This window comes from Varanus komodoensis, unplaced genomic scaffold (assembly GCF_004798865.1).
Source record: "Varanus komodoensis strain SLA01 unplaced genomic scaffold, ASM479886v1 scaffold45, whole genome shotgun sequence".
In the NCBI taxonomy this organism is placed as follows: domain Eukaryota; kingdom Metazoa; phylum Chordata; class Lepidosauria; order Squamata; family Varanidae; genus Varanus; species Varanus komodoensis.
The window spans coordinates 7,378,008-7,396,091 of NW_025336011.1; the positions used below are offsets into that span (position 1 = coordinate 7,378,008).

At 38.7% G+C, this 18,084-nt stretch overlaps 1 protein-coding gene across 10 annotated transcripts in view; it reads left to right on the forward strand.

Moving 5' to 3' along the window:
* Positions 1-17,771, forward strand: part of TRIM28 (tripartite motif containing 28) — a 34,189-nt gene extending 16,418 nt beyond the window's left edge. For 4 of the 10 annotated variants that reach the window (XM_044444560.1, XM_044444562.1, XM_044444564.1 and 1 more), the window contains 5 exons: positions 2,047-2,121; positions 2,480-2,614; positions 2,903-3,071; positions 6,704-6,764; positions 7,762-10,096. In XM_044444560.1, the coding sequence (XP_044300495.1) occupies positions 2,047-2,121; positions 2,480-2,614; positions 2,903-3,071; positions 6,704-6,764; positions 7,762-9,889 (2,568 nt within the window). In that variant the 3' untranslated portion in view covers positions 9,890-10,096. Of the gene's footprint in view, positions 1-2,046; positions 2,122-2,479; positions 2,615-2,902; positions 3,072-6,703; positions 6,765-7,761; positions 10,097-11,006; positions 14,656-15,723; positions 15,783-17,748 lie in introns of those variants that run through there. The other 6 variants (XM_044444568.1, XM_044444561.1, XM_044444566.1 and 3 more) reach the window with 6 other exon arrangements.
* The last annotated feature ends 313 nt before the right edge of the window (positions 17,772-18,084 follow it).

The following is an 18,084-nucleotide window of genomic DNA, read 5'->3' on the forward strand; positions in this document are numbered from 1 at the left end:
GAAGCAGTCTGAATTTAGTACCGGTTTCAAAATCAAATTCCTTGGTTGTATCCTGACATGGTGTAGTATTGGGAGTGTCTGGTCAAAGAATCCAGAATGTACTGGGGGTTTTTTGGCCAAGAGGCAGAATAAGGAGTGAGGAGTACGTTCTGGTGGAGAGAGACTGGACTTGGGAGTTTTATATTGTGGGAAAAGAGATGGAGGCAGTAGCAAATTTCTAAATGGAATGATCAGAACTAGGACTCCGTGACAGTCATTCTATACGCCCCGTGAGCTTGTATCCTTTGTGTGCAGGGAGGTAGATAAGCTAGATAATTTAGTAGTGACTAAAATGAAAGCTTCCTAGTCCTGCATGACTTGGTGTCGTTAATATTGGAGGGCTTAGACTTGGTGAATCCTAGCACAGCTGAAGCTGTGTGCATGGCACTCTTTACATGGACTATTTCTATATACAGATCTTAAGAAATGGATGCAATAGATTTCTGACAAGTGAGAAATGGGGCTGAAGGAAAGTATCTCATACATGCTGAACAGGAGGGATTCTGTTAGATTGGCATCAGTACAGTGGGGTGGACATGTAATGGAGTTTTCTAGTAGTTGTGTGCTGTTGGGATAGCCAAACATATCTTCTGGTTAATGTACTGGATTGTATTGACATATTCTGTTCCTTTTCTGTATTGTTAATTTTCTTTTTAAAAATCATCTCAAAAGTTGTCTCTAAATCAATTTGTCTGTTGATCTCAGCAAATTATTTCGTATTTAAATGCTTCCAACTGCTGTATGTTTTAATTGCCTAGAATTAAGTTGCAACATACACAGAAATGTGAAATCTGGTGGATAGCTAATTTCTTATTCACACTAATTTGAGATGTAGTGGGGATTAGAATTATGAGCTGTTATGGATTGTTCCAGCAGGCTACAGGGACAGTGAGCAAGAGTGGTAAAAAACCCAGTTTTCTTATATGCCACTACTGCAGTGCCATGAAGGGAGCTGTGCTATTGGAAGGTGGTGGGAAAAGGAGAAGGAAAGAAACAACCCAGGGACTGAGAAAACAAACCAGAGTTCATTCGATCATTGGTCAGACAAACCCTGGATGTTGCCACTGACAGTATTTTATATAAACCATGGATTAGCATTATGTGTGAATGAGGCCGTTAACTAGAACTTAACTAAAATGTTGACTTGCAGTAGTCCTGTGCTGGATGCAATGGAACCTCCAATTCTGGTTGATTGTCTGGCAAGGGAGCAATACTGTCAGAACATTTCAGTGGAAGAAACATTAGAGGTGGTGCGATGGCATGAGTTGGAGTGAATCTGGCCAAGGGAAAAGCTGAAAACAATCAGTGAAGCAATAGGTTCATCATGAAGATGAAGGAAGTAGAACTGGGCCAAATCACTACATAGTCTCTGATATGGAGAGGGTTGTGCAGTGCAGTCAGGAAGAAGCCAGTGGACAGGCAGGCACTAGCAAACCAAGGCTGACATAGAGTGAGTTTAACAATAACAATTCTGTGCATTGCATTTATTGCCAGTACAAACATACTGTAAACCTAATAATCCCAAGGGAGCAGTGATGGGTGAGGAGCATGTTGACATGAATCAACTAGTTGATAGCTCAAGACATTTAGTTCATCGAAATGTTTGGATAGCCAGTAAGATTTAACCCTGTTGAAGTTCTTACCTTCTGTGTTAGGTAGACTAAAAATGGAATAATACTGTTGGAGTACTATGTAGGAAATCACTTCTTCCTTTAGATAGACAAATACGTTGTTTGTGAATGAATGCAAATTGCATACTAGTTCAGATGCTGACACGACTCCAGTATCTGATATGTGGGACACTGAAGCCCTCACTTGGTATTGCAGTCACTGAATGAAACTGTTGCATGATCTCACAAAGCACTGAAATGGTGATAGAAAGAAAGGATTTTCCAGTAAACCACATTTTTCATGTAGAACTGCCTTCTGTATCTCTGGATTGTAACTTTGAGGACAACAACAGATCTTTCCCCACTAACCTAGCTTTTTCCATTGTGATTTCTACAGAGATGTGAACGAGTTCTCCTTGAGTTACTGTGTTCTGAGCCATGTAGGCCTCTTCACAGACTCTCCAATGCTACAGTGAGTTTATTTGTTTATTAGATGAATAATTAATCTCTATTTATTAGATTTATATCCTGCTTTTTTCTTAGAACATACTCAAATCAGCTTACATCATTTCCTCCTCCTGCTCTCAATCTTACCCCTACAAAAACAACCATGTGAGGTAGGTTGGACTGAGAGCCTGTGAGTGGCCTGCAATCATCCAGTGGGCTACATGGCTGAGCAAGGACTAGAATCCAGATCACCTTAGTCTCAGTCCTGTGCTGTTAACCTATACCAAACTGGCTCAGGAAATGTCATGAGCTGAAAGGAAATTCTGAACATAATGGGTGCTAATTTAGTTTCAAAAATAACCTAATCTTTTTCCCCCTTCCAGGAGGGGCAAAACACAATCGATCTGACCTTGATCAGAGCCAAGCTGCAGCGGAAGCTTTCTCCACCCTATGGCTCTCCGGATGAGTTTGCTGATGATGTCTGGAAGATGTTCAGGCAGTTTAATAAGCTGACAGAGGTGAGGCTATGTCAGGCTAGGATAAGCAGGGAAAGGTTCCATATGCCTGTGTTAGGCTAGATAAGAGTCCATAGACTGACAATCTTAAGTGTCTGAATCTGCTGGCATGGGTCTCACATCACATTTTAGACAGTACCACAGTTGGGCTTATTCTGCACCCAGGTGACCACAGTTCCTATTGTTAATGTAAACTAGGAAAATACTGCTTCCCTTCTTGAGCTGTACTTGGCTATTGGGTAATATTCTACTTGTCTTACTCTCTGGATACTCATCACTTTTCCTCCTTAGGACAAAGAAGATGTCCAGTCCATCATTGTTCTGCAGCGCTTCTTTGAGGCCAAGCTGAATGCTGCCTTTGGCGACCGGAAGTTTTCAGCACTCCGAGAACCCATCAATGTGGATGAGCCACTGAAAGAAACCGCCCTTCCTCCCCGTGTCTCCCCAATCACTGATCCGGGTGAGGCCACTATTTCTAAGCCTGATGGGAGTAGTGGGGATGAGGGGATGGCAGTCTAAGAAAGGCCACCTCCTAGTAAATGGACCAGCATTCCACGGAGGAAAGGAAATGCGGGAGCCACCATCTTGAAGCTGCCCTTGCCTGTCCCTGCCCTCCACTCTCCTGGTCCTCTTCTGTTTCCTTCTGCACCTCTCTGCCTTTTTTTGGAGAGCTATTGTAGAATTTGACTGCTTAGATAATGGTTATAAATGGTCTGCACCATTTTCTTTTTTTCTTTTTTTGCTTGACAAATTTTACGCCCTTGTTCTGACAGATACACTTTGTGTTTTTTGTATTGAAATGCTAATTAATTGAAATCCAGAATCTTATACCCTGCTCTCCTCTTGGATTCCTTTTTTCCTCCTAAGGGGAACAAGGTAATGGTTCCCCCCTTCTTTTTTTAAATCTTAACTCCTACCCTGCCAAGGAGGAGGTTGTTGTAACCCAGATGCAAATTGGATCTTCCAGTAAGGAACTGCTGCCCTGTTAAATATGTGACTACTCTTGGTGGGTCTACAGCAGATCCCAGCTGCATTGAGAATCAAGGTCACAGTCTCTCCTGTGCCTCATGTGTCTTATGATATTGTGGATGGCAGCACTTCTTGTCAAAGTGAATTCTGAACATATTCCTGGTCCTGGTACCAACTGAACATTTGACAGATGCAACTGTGTTTGGGCCTCCATGACAGCTGTTTCTAAGGTGGTGGTTATTGTCTGACCGTTTTCCTGTGTCCAAACAAGGCTCTTTGCTTTTTGTTCAGTTTGTTGAAGAGGAGATGCCTGTTTTTCATAGGTCAAGGTAGCTGTAGGTTTTTAAATCCAGTTGTTCTCACCGTGTAGCCGTACTTTCTGGCTGTACGTATCTCCAAATGCTTTCTGATCCAGTAGTTGATCCTCACTATCCCGAGAGCCGTTCTCATTGAAATGTGCTTTTTTTTGCTTATGTATATTTTAGACTGCTTCTTTCATGTTCAAGAAATAAAAAGATGTTTGCAACTTGTGTGTCTTGTCAGTTTGAAAAAAAGAAAAAGTTGCCTTTTGGGGGTTGCCTTAAGGGTTTCAGGGTGGGTTCTAGTACCTACTATTGTTTTGTAGGAATTATGCACTCTGTTTAATTGTCTGCTGCTGGGCTCCCCATTTGCTTCCTCCAGCTTTCCTAAGATATGTTTCCTGACAAGGGAAACAATGGGGCATGTGACGCCATGGCAAGGTTACTTGTATGCTCTTGGTACTTCTGTGCTATCGAAGGTTTTGAATATGGACTGTCCTTCCTTAAAAATAGTCCATCAGATGTGTATATTAAGGTGCTTCTGGTCCCTTGTTCCATTCCATTTTGGAACCCAGAATATTTAACTTTGAGCACCTTTGTCCTTACACAGTTGTAACATAGAGCTGGATTGGGCTTTCAAGATACTTCTGTTTTGCATGCTAATTATCTAATTTAGATGCTGCTCTTCATATATGCTGTTGACACAGTATGTGTGTGGGTACACTTCATAAGATCCTAGAAATCCCAGTGGGCTCTTCCAGGCTGCATCAGTATTTTATGTCAGCAGAGCTTTGAAACTAAATGCTTGATATTTATGGAATTTCCTTGTATTTTTGTACATGTCCAGACTCCAGATCTTGTGGAATTGCTGGAGCCAGTTAGGCTGTATTAGAGCAGAAGTGGCTGGCCCAGGTCCTTGCTCTAGAACAGAAAGTGGGCAGAAAAAAAATTGCAACATGTGTGGGAGTGGCACTGCTTACCTGGGTCAGAAGGACAGGCAAACCACAACAATGCATCAAGCAACAGCTGCAGGTTTACAGACTCAAAATATGCAAGGAAATGTCCACAAGTATCCTACTGATACAACATAAAATTATTTATTACATATGAGAAATCTTAAGTCCAGTTTTTGTAAAATAATGAAGCACTCCTATTTTATGGAGTGGGATGCATACATTTAAGTTTTAGTAAAGTGCTTACACCAGTAAGTAGAAATTGGAAAGTGTCAGTAAGCTAGCACTGATTTAGAATGGCAAGCACTTTACTATGGGATAACTGACCTAGTATGAATGTGATTGTGCACGAGAATTTGAACTTGGGAAATTCTGGGTTTTGCAAAGAAAAAGGCCCAGAAGTGAAGTCATAAAGCAATCTGGTTTATCTAGAAAATGTTTGCAGCCTGGTCAGTCCATGATAATTAAAAAAAATCAAAATAACAAAGCTTTTATTAGGATTAATTAAAAAATTAGACAACCTTTCTAGTCTCTTTCAGGCTGGATGTAAATGGGTTAACATTGTGCGGCATAATAGACAAACACTAGTATTGACAAAGTAATTTATAACTGTATAAACTATAACTTGAAAATTAAGCAATATCTTGTGAGATCATATGTATAAGACAGAATTAAAGTTTGTGTGTATGTGAAGGGGCCTGTTATACAAGTTTGCTTTGGAATCTAAAAAATACTTGGTCTTTGGCTGGGTAAGGAATGATTAAAGAGAAGGTACAAACCCAGCCTTGCTGGAAACCTGGAAAGTCTCAGTTCTTTCAATAGGAAACATAGCACTATATTCTGCCTTGCAAAATTAGCTTCAGTTTACCCCCCTCCCCCCACTTTTGCTTCCTTGAGGTGAACAGAAACCAAAAAGAATAAAAGGTTGAAAGAATAATTTTTTTACTCCAACAACATGAGTCTTTAAAAAAAGAAAAGATACAAATCAAATTATTTGAAAAATGTATTCATGCCATACAAATAGTGAAAACATATTAAATAAGTAATAAAATCTATATGAATAAATCTTGTCCAGTGACAAATAGACATATTTCTATCTATGATGCACATTAGGATTAAATGCCTAAAGAATATAAATTAAAATTTTAACTGAAATTAATACTAATTCTTTAAACTAGCTGCATTAGGAATTTAAAACGAAGTAAGAACTAGGAACAGTTCCCAAGCTGAAGCTAAGAGCAACCATGCTGGATCAGTCCAAGGATCCATCTAGTCCAGCATTCTTGTCACAAAGGGATCAACCTAGCTGCCCACAGGATCCCACATGCAGGATGAATACAACAGCACTTTTCTGCCCAATTTCCCAGCAACTGGCTTACATAGTCTTACAGGACTAGTATGCAATGACAGCTTTCCCAATAGATTTGTCCAAGCCCACATTGGTCCAAGCCCCAATCTTATCCAAGTGAATTCTATAATTTACGCACTGGAAATGAATGCTTTCTTTTCTATTGGTCCTAAATGCACCAATCAGCTTCATGGGAGGTTTTTGGGTTCTAGTATTATGGAAGCGGGAGAAATATGCCTCCCTATGCACATCATAACACGCATCTCATGTTTCCCCTTGCCTTTTTCCTAAGCCAAACAATCTCTGCTGTTGTAATTTGTCCTCACAGAAGAATTGCTCCAACCCTTAAGCATTTTAAGTCCTCCTTTCTGCACTTTGCCAATTCTAACACCCTTTTTAGATGTAACCAGTAATGTACACAGTATTCTGAGTGTGGTTGCACCATAGATTCATTTGATATTGGCAGTTTTATTTTCAGTTCTTTTCCTAATTAAGTCTGACACGGCGTTTGCCTTTTTCACAGCAGCTGCACATTGTGGACCACCTCTATCCAAATGTTTGACACTCTCAAAGAACTTTAAAAGGTTAGTGGGACAGGACTTACCTTTATGGAAGCCATGTTGATTCTCTCTTAGCAGGGCTCATTCTTTTATATGCTTATTCTATCCTTAAGTTATAACAAATTTACCAGGAAGAGACATTAGGCTCACTGGTCTGTAATTTCTTAGATCTCCTCAGTTCACTTTTTGAAAATGGCTACTAAATTGGCCATTCTCCAGTCTTGATACAGAGGCTGATTGAGGGACATGCTACAAATTTTGTGGAGAAAGTCAAAGATTTGGACTGAATTTCTTTTAAGAACGATAGCTTGACTACTATTGATTTAATAATTTCAGTTTGTCAGTAAGGTTGAGTTTACCTTTTGTCATCACTGTCTTAAGTTCCTTAGACTCCCTTCCTGAGAATTTAAGTTCAAAACAAAGTTTCTTTTTTATATTCTCTGTAGTGAAGACAGATGAAAATAATTAATTCAACTTCTCTGCAGTTTTTTTAATCTTCCCCAATACTGCTTTAGCACCATTATCATCCAGTGGTCCAACTGCCTCTCTAGCTGGTTTCCTAGTTCTGATATATTTAAAGAATTTTTTATTGCTCGCTTTGATGATAATAGTGATATATCGTACATACTAGTGTACAGGGCTTTTTTTGTCGTAGAATGCACCGGAACAGTGTTCCGGCACCTTTTTCCCCAATGGATTTTACGAAGTGATTTTGAATCGCCTGTCTGGCGTAGCAGATGAGCAGCAAACATCATTAACAAAGTGCCTGTGGGCTGCTTTTGTGTCTGTGCTGATAGTGAGATAGTGAGGGTGCTGCTCGGCTTGGGATTGGTATGTGTGCTCGCGCGCTGAGTGCTTACTGCCGGCGGTGACCATTATGTGTGCATAGAGTGGCAACTGCAAAAGGTAAACAAGTTCTTTCTTTCAAAAAAAGTTGGTGAATTGAAAATCTTTTTTAGTGTAGAAGTTTGACCCCAAATTTAAAAATGAAAAAAATTACTAATTACTTCTCATCCACCAGTCCTGCTAATAAAACGGCCAGGAAATTAACCGACACAACGACAGAACACACGAAAATAGCGACACCTGTTAATATTTCTGAATCTGATCTTGAGAAGCAAAGCCAAACTACAAATGACTGGCCAGACTGCTGGACCTATGATCAAAAAAATGATTTTTGCTTGAAAAATGAATGGCTCTGTGTTTGCAACATGAAACTTGGCTGTAAGTCTTGTAGAAAAGTTGGAACTCTTGGAGTTGAAACGAAAATGGGAATGAAACTTTCCAAAGAATGGACCAACAATGAGATAACCTATTCTGGCAAAGATAGGAAGCAACAGTTGAGCTCACTTCGGAAAAAAATTTTTGAGCACAGAGAATCTGCTGCACATAAAGCAGCATTAAAAATAGTTGCTGAAAGCGAAAAAATGACTCTTGAGAATGTTTTTTTAACATCATTATCTCGCGAAAAAACAATAACTGCAAAAATTTTTCGAACTGCATATAAAGTAGCAAAGGAAAATCAATCATTCCATCATTTTGAAACGGAAATTGATCTGCAAGAACTGAATGGAGTTGAAATGGGTCGCATTCTTCATTCTACAAATGCGTGTATTAACATTATTAATCATGTAAGTGAAGAAATGAGGAAAACTGTGGTTAAAGAAATTGTTCAATCTAATAATAAAATTTCATTGATAATTGATGAATCAACCACAATAAGCAAAAAAACTAGCCTCATAGTATATGTTCGATGCTGTATCGAAGGTGTTGGAATGAATTCACCAATAAATTTGTTTTTGGACTTGGTAGAACTTGAAAAAGTAGTAACGGCAGAAGGAGTATTTGATTCCTTACTCAAATGTCTTCACTCTTACGGGATGACAGAAGATTATTTAAAAAAATATTTGGTTTCTCTGGCATGCGACGGCACTGCTGTGATGTTAGGGTGTAAAAGTGGAGTGAAAAAATTGATGTCAGAACATTTTCCTTCTGTTATAGTTTGGCATTGTGCTAATCACAGACTAGAATTATTAGTAGGTGATGCTGTCAAAGAAACTTCAGGAATAAATAGATTCAAATCATTTATTGATAAACTTTACATCATATACCATGCTTCAGCAAAGAATAGTAGAGAGTTGCATTTATATGCAGAATTACTGGGGGCTGAGCTGCTAAAAATTGGAAGAATTTTAAGTACGCGTTGGATGTCATCTAGTTTCCGTACAGTTTTGGCTGTGTGGAATAATTTTGAATCCCTTGTGTATCATTTTGAAGAAGCAATGCATGATCCTACAAGAGATGAAAATGATAAATGCACTTATGATGGCTTGAAAAGAAAAATCACATCTACAGAATTTTTATTGGACCTAGGATTGATGTGTGATGCTCTCCAAGAACTATCAGAATTAAGTTTGGACCTACAGGACCACAACATGGACTTGTACAAGGCAAATATGAAAATAAAAATACTGGTAAAAGTTTTTGAAGAAAGAAGACAGAACTTTGGGCCCTATTATAAATGTGCTGTTGCTGCTGTACGTGATCTTCGCTTTCGTGGAGTTTTACTTCACAAAAAAGATTCAAGAAAGGATCCTCCCATTGACCCAAGTACATTTTATACAAAATTGAAAGAGTCAATCGAAAAAAGATTGCTTAATAGCAAAGACAATGAGTTGGCATATTGGTCTCGTGTACTTGATCAAAAACATTGGCCTGAAGATGTTAATACTCAGCTGACATTTGGAGAAATGGAAATTAGAAACTTGTCAATCAGACTGCAGTTAAATGAAAGAGAAATGATTCGTGGATTCCGTGAATACATTCTCGAAAAGACATATCCAGAAAAACTATCGCATTTGATACGGACTCTGAATACCATTCCTATTTCTTCAAGTGAATGTGAACGTGGGTTTTCACAGATGAATCTCATTGCCACCCCAACAAGAGCCTCGTTGAAGACTAAGACAATTTCAGCACTTTTGTTCATCAAACTTGTCGGACCACCTCTGAGACTTTTCGATCCTTCAAAGTACATTGATCTGTGGTTACTCAGAGGACGACATTCAGCCATAGATACTAACAGCAGGGAAAGGACTCAAGAAGATTTGTTGGACAAGAATTGGACAAAACTTTGGAATTTACTATGAACATTTGTCTTAAACAGTGCTTCTTTTGTAAAAAAAAAAACACAAAAAACAGTTGCCGGAACTCCTGTTGCCGCCGGCAGTAAGCACTCAGTGCGCGACCACACACACCAATCCCAAGCCGAGCAGCTTCCCAAGCCGGCACACGCGGACACAAAACCAGCCCACAGGCACTATGTTAATGATGTTTGCTGCTGACCTGCTACGCCGACAGGTGATTCAAAATCACTTCGTAAAATCCATTGGGAAAAAAAGGTGCCGGAACGCTGTTCCGGTGCGTTCTATGACAAAAAAAGTCCTGGCCTTAAATACAGTAAATTAAATTGATGTTAAGAACTGAATATTTTTTTAAAATAAAAGATTAACAAGACGTGAGTTCCGGCACCTTTTTTTTTTTTTTTTTACAAAAAAAGCACTGCTGGTGTATAAGGTGATTTGTACATATGACATGGTCAAAATTTTGGACTGTTTTCTGGTGTTTGTCATACATTGGGTATATAAGTTGACCCCCAATTTTTCCTTCAGTTTTTTTGGTTTCAAAGGTCATCTTACATGCTGGTATATATGGGCATTTTTCTGCTGGAAGCTTCTAGACTCTCGTGGTGCCACATTATTCTAGCTCAGTGTTTTTCAACTGATGGACCGGGAGCGGTCCTGCAGAAATTTCCTGCCAGTCTGTGAAAGACCTAATCACCTCAAATGTATTCAGAAACTAAAACTTTAAAGTCCAAAATAACACAATCATATCAAATACTTGAATACCAAAAGTAATACAATTTATAAACTTGTGTAATTTTGGGCATTAAAGTTCAAGATAACATTACATTTTTGGACACATAATATGATTTTATTCAGTGCAGCGGTGTCTAGGACAATGAATATAAGTAGTGTGTAGGGATTCTAGGGATGAGTAAATTATTAACCTACTGACTTAGGTATGATGCGTGTTATCAAGGGTGCATGTCACTCAAGTAATACTTATAAGTTATACTTGGTAGGGATACATACTATCCACCTGTCAACAACACGTCCATACTGTTTGCAAATACTTGTTGTGGTATTTCTTAAAGCAAGTTATTTCTTGTGTCATTGTGCTGTAATTTTAAACCCTATAAAATAGAAAGAAAAAAACAACAAAACATTTTAACCTTCTTCAAAAGCGAAAACAATAGTGAAAAGAAAAGTATTGATGATACCGAAAATAAGCCAAGTACGACTGCTTCAAGTTTAAAAGGAACAGTGAAAACGAAATGCGTTGATACTCCGGTAGGTGCGACAGAAACCAAAAAAAGAAAAAGTAACTTTGTTAGGCATTACAATAAGGACTATTTAAAATTTGGTTTCACTGTAGCCCCTGGTAGTGAACAATCGCCACGTCCCTTGTGTGTGGTATGTTCTGGAATTTTGTCAAATGATGCAATGAAACCTTCAAAACTTGCTCGTCATTTGCGTTCGAAGCACAGCGATCTTATTGACAAGCCCCTTGAGTTTTTTGAAAGATTGCATAACCAAATGAAAATTCAGAAAACTCAGATGAAGAAAATGACGACCAGTGATAAATCGCTGCTTCAAGCGTCTTACTTAGTTGCCCTTCGAATACTGAAAACAAAAAAGCCCTTCACTATTGGTCAAGAATTGCTAAAGCCTTGCATCTTAAATGTCACGCGAGAAATTTTGGGTCCTCAAGCTGCTGAAAAACTTGAGGCTATACCGCTTTCAGACAACACCATTCAGAGGAGAATTGTTGATATGGCCAGTGATATTGAAGAGCAAATTGTAGAAGGAATTAAGAAATCGAAATTTTTTGCAATTCAACTTGACGAATCAACAGAAGTGAACAACCATGCTATTTTAATTTGCTTCGTGAGGTATACTGAAGAGGAGAACTTCAGGGAAGAACTTCTTTGCTGTCTTGAACTACCAGGACGGACTACTAGTTCAGAGATATTTAATGCTCTTAATGAGTATTTTCAAGTGCAGGGTTTAGACTGGGGAAAGTGCATCGGAGTGTGTACAGATGGTGCTGCAAGCAGGAATGGACATCAATCAGGGGTAGTTGCAAAAATAAAGGAGGTTGCACATCCAGAAATGTTGTCCACTCACTGTGTGATTCATCGTCACCACTTAGTTGCAAAGAAACTTTCTCCTGAACTAAACACTGTGATGAATGATGTGGTGAAGATCATAAATGAAATTCGTAGTCGAGCTTTGAACTCCAGGCTGTTTACAACACTGTATGAAAGTATGGACTCGCAACATCAACATCTTCTTCTCTATACCGAAGTAAAGTGGCTATCCAGAGGAAGAGTTCTTTCATGTCTTTTTGAACTGAGAGAAGAAGTAAAGCTATTTCTGCGAGAGCGGAACTCTGCATTAGTAGAGCCTTTGTTGGATGAGGAATGGATGGCTAAGCTTGCGTATATGGCAGATATATTTAGTCTTTTCAACGAACTTAATATTTCTCTTCAGGGGGCTTGCACAAATATTTTCATACTGAGAAACAAGGTGGATGTGCTGAAAAATAAACTGGTTCTTTGGGATAGTCGTGTTCAAGAAGAAAATATAGCAATGTTTCCACATTTGCAAGACTTTTTGAGTGTAGCTGATGTCAACCGGAAATTAATATTTAATATAATAAGTCAGCACTTAAAGGCATTAGTTCAAAACTTGAACCAATATTACCCTGAAAATGAGGATCCCCGTAAAGGTAACCTCTGGATTAACAACCCCTTTATGGAAGATGTCAACTCCTGTGCACTTAATCTTCATGAAAAACAAAAACTGATTGAGTTATCTTCTGATGTTACTCTGGTGTCCAAACATAAAATGCAATCATTGTCACAATTTTGGGTATCACTGGAAAAAGAATATCCATCTCTAAGTTATAGAGCTATTAAACTGTTAATTTTATTTTCTACTACATATTTGTGTGAAAAGAGTTTTTCAGCCCTGTTACTGATAAAGACCAAACAGAGAAACAGAATGGCTGTCAATGCAGTGCTTCGTCTCTCGGAAACAACACTGCAGCCACGATTATCAAGTATTCTTGAAAAGAAGCAACAGCAGATTTCGCACTAGCCTTATTTGAATCAAATATTGCTCTCAAAATTACAGTTGTATTCAATTACATTTAATTTCAATATTTTATTCTTAACATTTTTACTGTTTGGTTTCTGGTTATTATAGAGAATGTTTATTTGGTATTATATTTTAAAACTAATACACAAAATACTATATATGTATATAATACTTTTTTTCTGCCTTAGCAGTCCCTGAAATAATTTTTGTATATTCTCCAGTTCCGAACTGTAAAAAAGTTGAAAACCACTGTTCTAGCTAATAGTCATGTTACCTCTCTGATTCTACTTGAGCTCACATTTGTCTTCTATATGCCTTGGCTCATATCTGTGTGAACTGTGTCTAGAGAAAGTTTTGTAAACTGATGTGATAAGCTTTCTTTTTGACTCTAACGCATGGATCGCCACAAAAGAAGAAAATATGCTTATTTAAAGTTAAAGGTTATTCAAACTGTGAAGGAGTCTAATAATTGTACTGCAGCTAGAAGGTTCGACATTACTGAGAAGATGGTGCGAGGCTGGAGGAAGAATGAAGACAAATTAAGGAAAATTCCCATGAATAAAATGCTATGCGAAGTGGAGTCACACGTTGGCCAGAACGGGAGCAGCAAGTTGCAGAATGGGTGCTTGAACAAAGACAACAAGGTTATGTTGTAACAAGAAGCATGATCAGATTGTATGCTTTAAAGTGGTCCAGACTGAATCCAGACAAGGGGAAGGATTTTCAGTCAACACCGGGATGGTGCAGCCAGTGCATAAATAGAAAAAATCTTGTAATTTGGCAAAACCCAAAAATTAGCCAGAAACACTTACCAGATCATGATTATAAAGTTATTAATTTTCATAAACTATATGATTAAGACAACAGTATGAAACCAGCATTTCAAACATTGGAAACATGGATGAAACTCCAGTGAACTTTGACATGATAAGCAAGAAGACTGGAAACCTCGGGTTCAAAAACAGTGCTAGTGAAAAGTACAGGACATGGAAAAAGTAGGTTTACAGTGGCATTGTCATGCATGGCTGATGGCAGGAAGTCAAAATCTATAGTTATCTTCAGATGAAAATCTAGACCCAAAATAAATTTTCCAACTGGAAATCTTGTTTGTTTTAATTAAAAAGGATGGGTGAGAATGGAGTCGTAGTCACACAACAAATGCTACAAAAACAACATTGGCAGAAAATAAAACTAAAATGGCTGTTATACAAGAAGGACTGACTTCAGTCTTGTAGCCATTAGATGTGTCCTTAAATAAACTTTTAAAAGATAATATATGTAAAGAATGGAATAACTGCTGTCTAGTGAGAAATCATTCACTAGAGGAGGATCGATGTGTGCTGCACCGCTCAATGTTTTGTGCAATATTGTAATAATAGCGTGAGTCAAAGTTAAAGCAGAAAGTGTTATTAAATCATGTAGAAAGTGGCATATCTAACTCGATGGAAGTGAAGATGAATTCCTTCAGAACAGTGATGATGATAGTAGAAATGAAGAACATAGTTTTGGGAAGTCAGACTGGAATCTGTATGACAATAACCTACAAAATGAACCTGAACATGCAACTGACAACCACCTCAATTCAGAAGACTAAGCAAATTATGCAGTACGGTTAATCACTTTAGTACTGGTATATAACCAGTAAGAAGTTTTTTTTAATGATTATTAATAAAAACAATCTTGTAAATACACATTACTGTATTTGTGAATACAATGTCTTTATTATCTGTCCTGATTTTTTTAAAAATTCTGAATATAAAATGAAAATGTTTCATTTGCTTTGCTATTTTTTGGGTTCAAGGGTTGACTTATATACTGGTATATATGGAATTCTTCAAAATGCAGCCCCTCAGCATCTCATTGTTACATCTCCCTTGGGCATGTGAGAATTTCCATTTTCATGAATTTGGGCAAGGCTTCTGTTTTCTGAAGAAGAGATCTCACTAAAGCATCTGTGAGACTTAACCCAGGGTAGAAATAACAAGCACGAAGAGAACATTCTAGAAAATAAAAAGCATGACACCAATGCTGCTTTTTCCATGATTTAGGAGAGATCATTTGGGTTATAATGTGTTACAGAAGTTTGAAAAAAAGTGAACAATGTGTAAAAAAGTTGCATTTACATGTTTTGATTGTTTCAATGCCCCCTTCTCAGCTCCTCTGGGCTAGGTCCCTTTTTTTAATATAACCTACTTCATAGGGTTCTTGGCAGAATGAGGGGCTTCCTTGAGATTCTGAGGAAGAGAGTTAATATGTTTGGTTTTAGCTTGCTTATCCTGTTGGATATTTCCATCTGAATTAAAAATTGGATCTGTCTTGATCAATAGCCAAGTTCAGATACTTATGGTCTTAATTAAATTAGGAAATGTGCCTGTTTGCTGAAGAGATTTACCTGTCTTATTTTCTCTGCCCTTATTTTCTGGCAGAGCAAGAGTGATTAATCAACACAAATGGGTTTTCCTAGCACTACAGTACTAGTGGTACTGGAACTATGGCCCTTCTGCTTTCTTATCCCAATGAAGAATGTGTTAATGGCACTGTAAAACAAAATTGGTCTAGAGCAGGGGTCGGCAACCCGCGGCTCCAGAGCCGTATGTGGCTCTTGAATCCCTCTGCGGCAGCTCTGTTGCTCAAAATACGCATCACAGCTGCTGATCTGCTACACACTCTGGCACGATTTACTGAGCTTTTCACGATTTACTGAGCTTTTCACAATTTACTGAGCTTTTCACAATTTACTGAGCTTTTTCCCTCGGTAGGCCAAGCATGGATAAAACGAAGAAAAGAAAAATTTCTGAAGAAAACAGAATGTTTAATGGTACGTGGGTAGATTCATTCGCTTTTACTGCTGACGAGACTGGTTTACCAGTATGCTTAATATGCGGCGAGAAATTGGCAAACAACAAAAAGTCAAATGTTGCAAGACATTTTCAAAACAAACACACAGCCTTTGCTGAAAAATATCCGGATGGAGATGAGAGAAAAAAAGCCATTTCTGAACTGATGCAGAAGGCTGATTTAAGCAAAAATCATTTCAAGAAGTGTATTAAGCCTGCAAATTCAACTACTTATGCTACTTTTGTGGCCGCTCAGGAAATAGACAGGCACGGGAAGCCATTCACAGATGGAGATTTTATAAAAGAATCATTCATTAAGATTTCAGAACATCTATTCTTGGACTTCAAAAACAAGAGCGAAATTGTGCAGAAAATCAGAGATATGCCCCTCTCTGCAAAGACTGTCAAAGACAGGACCATACAAATGGCAGAAAACATCACCAGACAGCAAATTAAAGACATCAATTCCGCTGTGGTGTACTCAATAGCCTGTGATGAGTCCAAAGACAAAGGTGATATTGAACATATAGCGTTGTTCTGCCGATATGTGAACTCTGATGGGCCACAGGAAGAAATGATCGAGTTGATACCACTAAAAGGCCAAACACAGGGGGAGGACATCTGTGAGGCTGTCTTGGATTATCTAAGTACCAAAGAAATAAATACCACCCACCTGGTGTCAGTGGCTACTGATGGGGCACCGAGTATGACAGCACAGAAGGGCTTTGTGGCTTTACTGCAGGAGTCGCTGGGTAGAAAGCTGCTGACATTTCACTGCATCCTGCACCAAGAGGCTTTGTGCGCTCAAACATTTCCTCCGGAATGCACAGAAGTAATGAATGTCGTCATTCAGATTGTCAATAAAATAATGGCAACCAGCTTAAATCACTGTCAGTTCCGTTCGCTGCTGGACGAGGTGGACAGCACGTATTCTGATCTCCTGCTGCACAACAAAGTCCAGTGGCTGTCCAGAGGGCAGGTGTTGAAGCGCCTTGCTGCGTGTCTGGAAGAAGTGAAAACTTACCTGGGCAACAAAGGGCTCACCTTTCCTGAGCTGGAACGGCCAGAGTGGTTGGAAAAGCTACACTTCATGGTAGATATGACAGCGCATCTGAACGCACTCAACACAACTCTTCAGGGGAAAGGAGGCACAGCCCTGCACATGCTAGAGGAGGTTTTGGCATTTGAGCGCAAGTTGACAGTGTTTGCCAGAGATTTACAGAGAGGTACACTGTCTCACTTCCCCTCTTTGAGAGAGTTCAAACAAGCTCACAATATGATAAATTCAGAGTATTTGCAGTCTGCAATCACTGCAATGCAAACATCGTTTGGGAAACGATTCTGTGACTTCAGAGAGGAAAAAAACACATTATCCTTCCCTGTCACTCCCCTGACTATCGACCCCTCCCTATTGAATATGACTGCATTTGCAGGTGTAAGTCAACCCGACCTTGAGATGGAACTGGCCGACATAGCCGACAAAGATATATGGGTGTCCAAGTTCAAACACTTGACAGCTAATCTTGAAGATGTTGCCCGTCAGAAGGCCATTCTTGCTCAGAATCACCAATGGAATGATATTGAAAACCTTCCCAAACCGGACAGACTGGTGTTTGAAACATGGAATGCCATCCCCGACACTTACATGAACATGAAAAAGTATGCATTTGGAGTCCTGTCGATCTTTGGATCTACATATCTATGTGAGCAAGTCTTCTCCAACATGAAGTATATTAAAAACAAACATCGCTCATGTCTCACGGACGACGGCTTACAATCGTGTGTGAAGATGAAGGTGACATCTTACAGCCCTGATGTGCAGATGCTGTGCACTGAGGTTCAGGAGCAAAAATCACATTAACTGGGTAAAATAAATAATTTAATCGGCTATTATTTTGCAAATATATATTTTACATTGTTCAGTGAAATAGTCCTTTTTTTATTCAGGTTGACAGCTGTTTGCACCCTCCAGTACATGTGATAAAAGGATGATGGCACACAGAAGCAGACGGCATTTTTGGTTTGCTGCAAGTGGATAATTTAAGTTCAGCTTTTTATTTCATAAATATGAGGACTCAAATAGACATTGAGTATTTTATTAGAAAGTAACCTTCAACCCAGCATCTTTTTTTTCGGAGTTCAAAATGTTTTCGTTGCATGCAGAAATAAAAATTTGTTTTCTCTGTAGCAGTTCATTGATTTCATAAATGCAACACACTATAGTTTTTATACATAGCATAAAGGTAAAAAATGATATATGCAGTGTTGTCTTCATTTTAGATG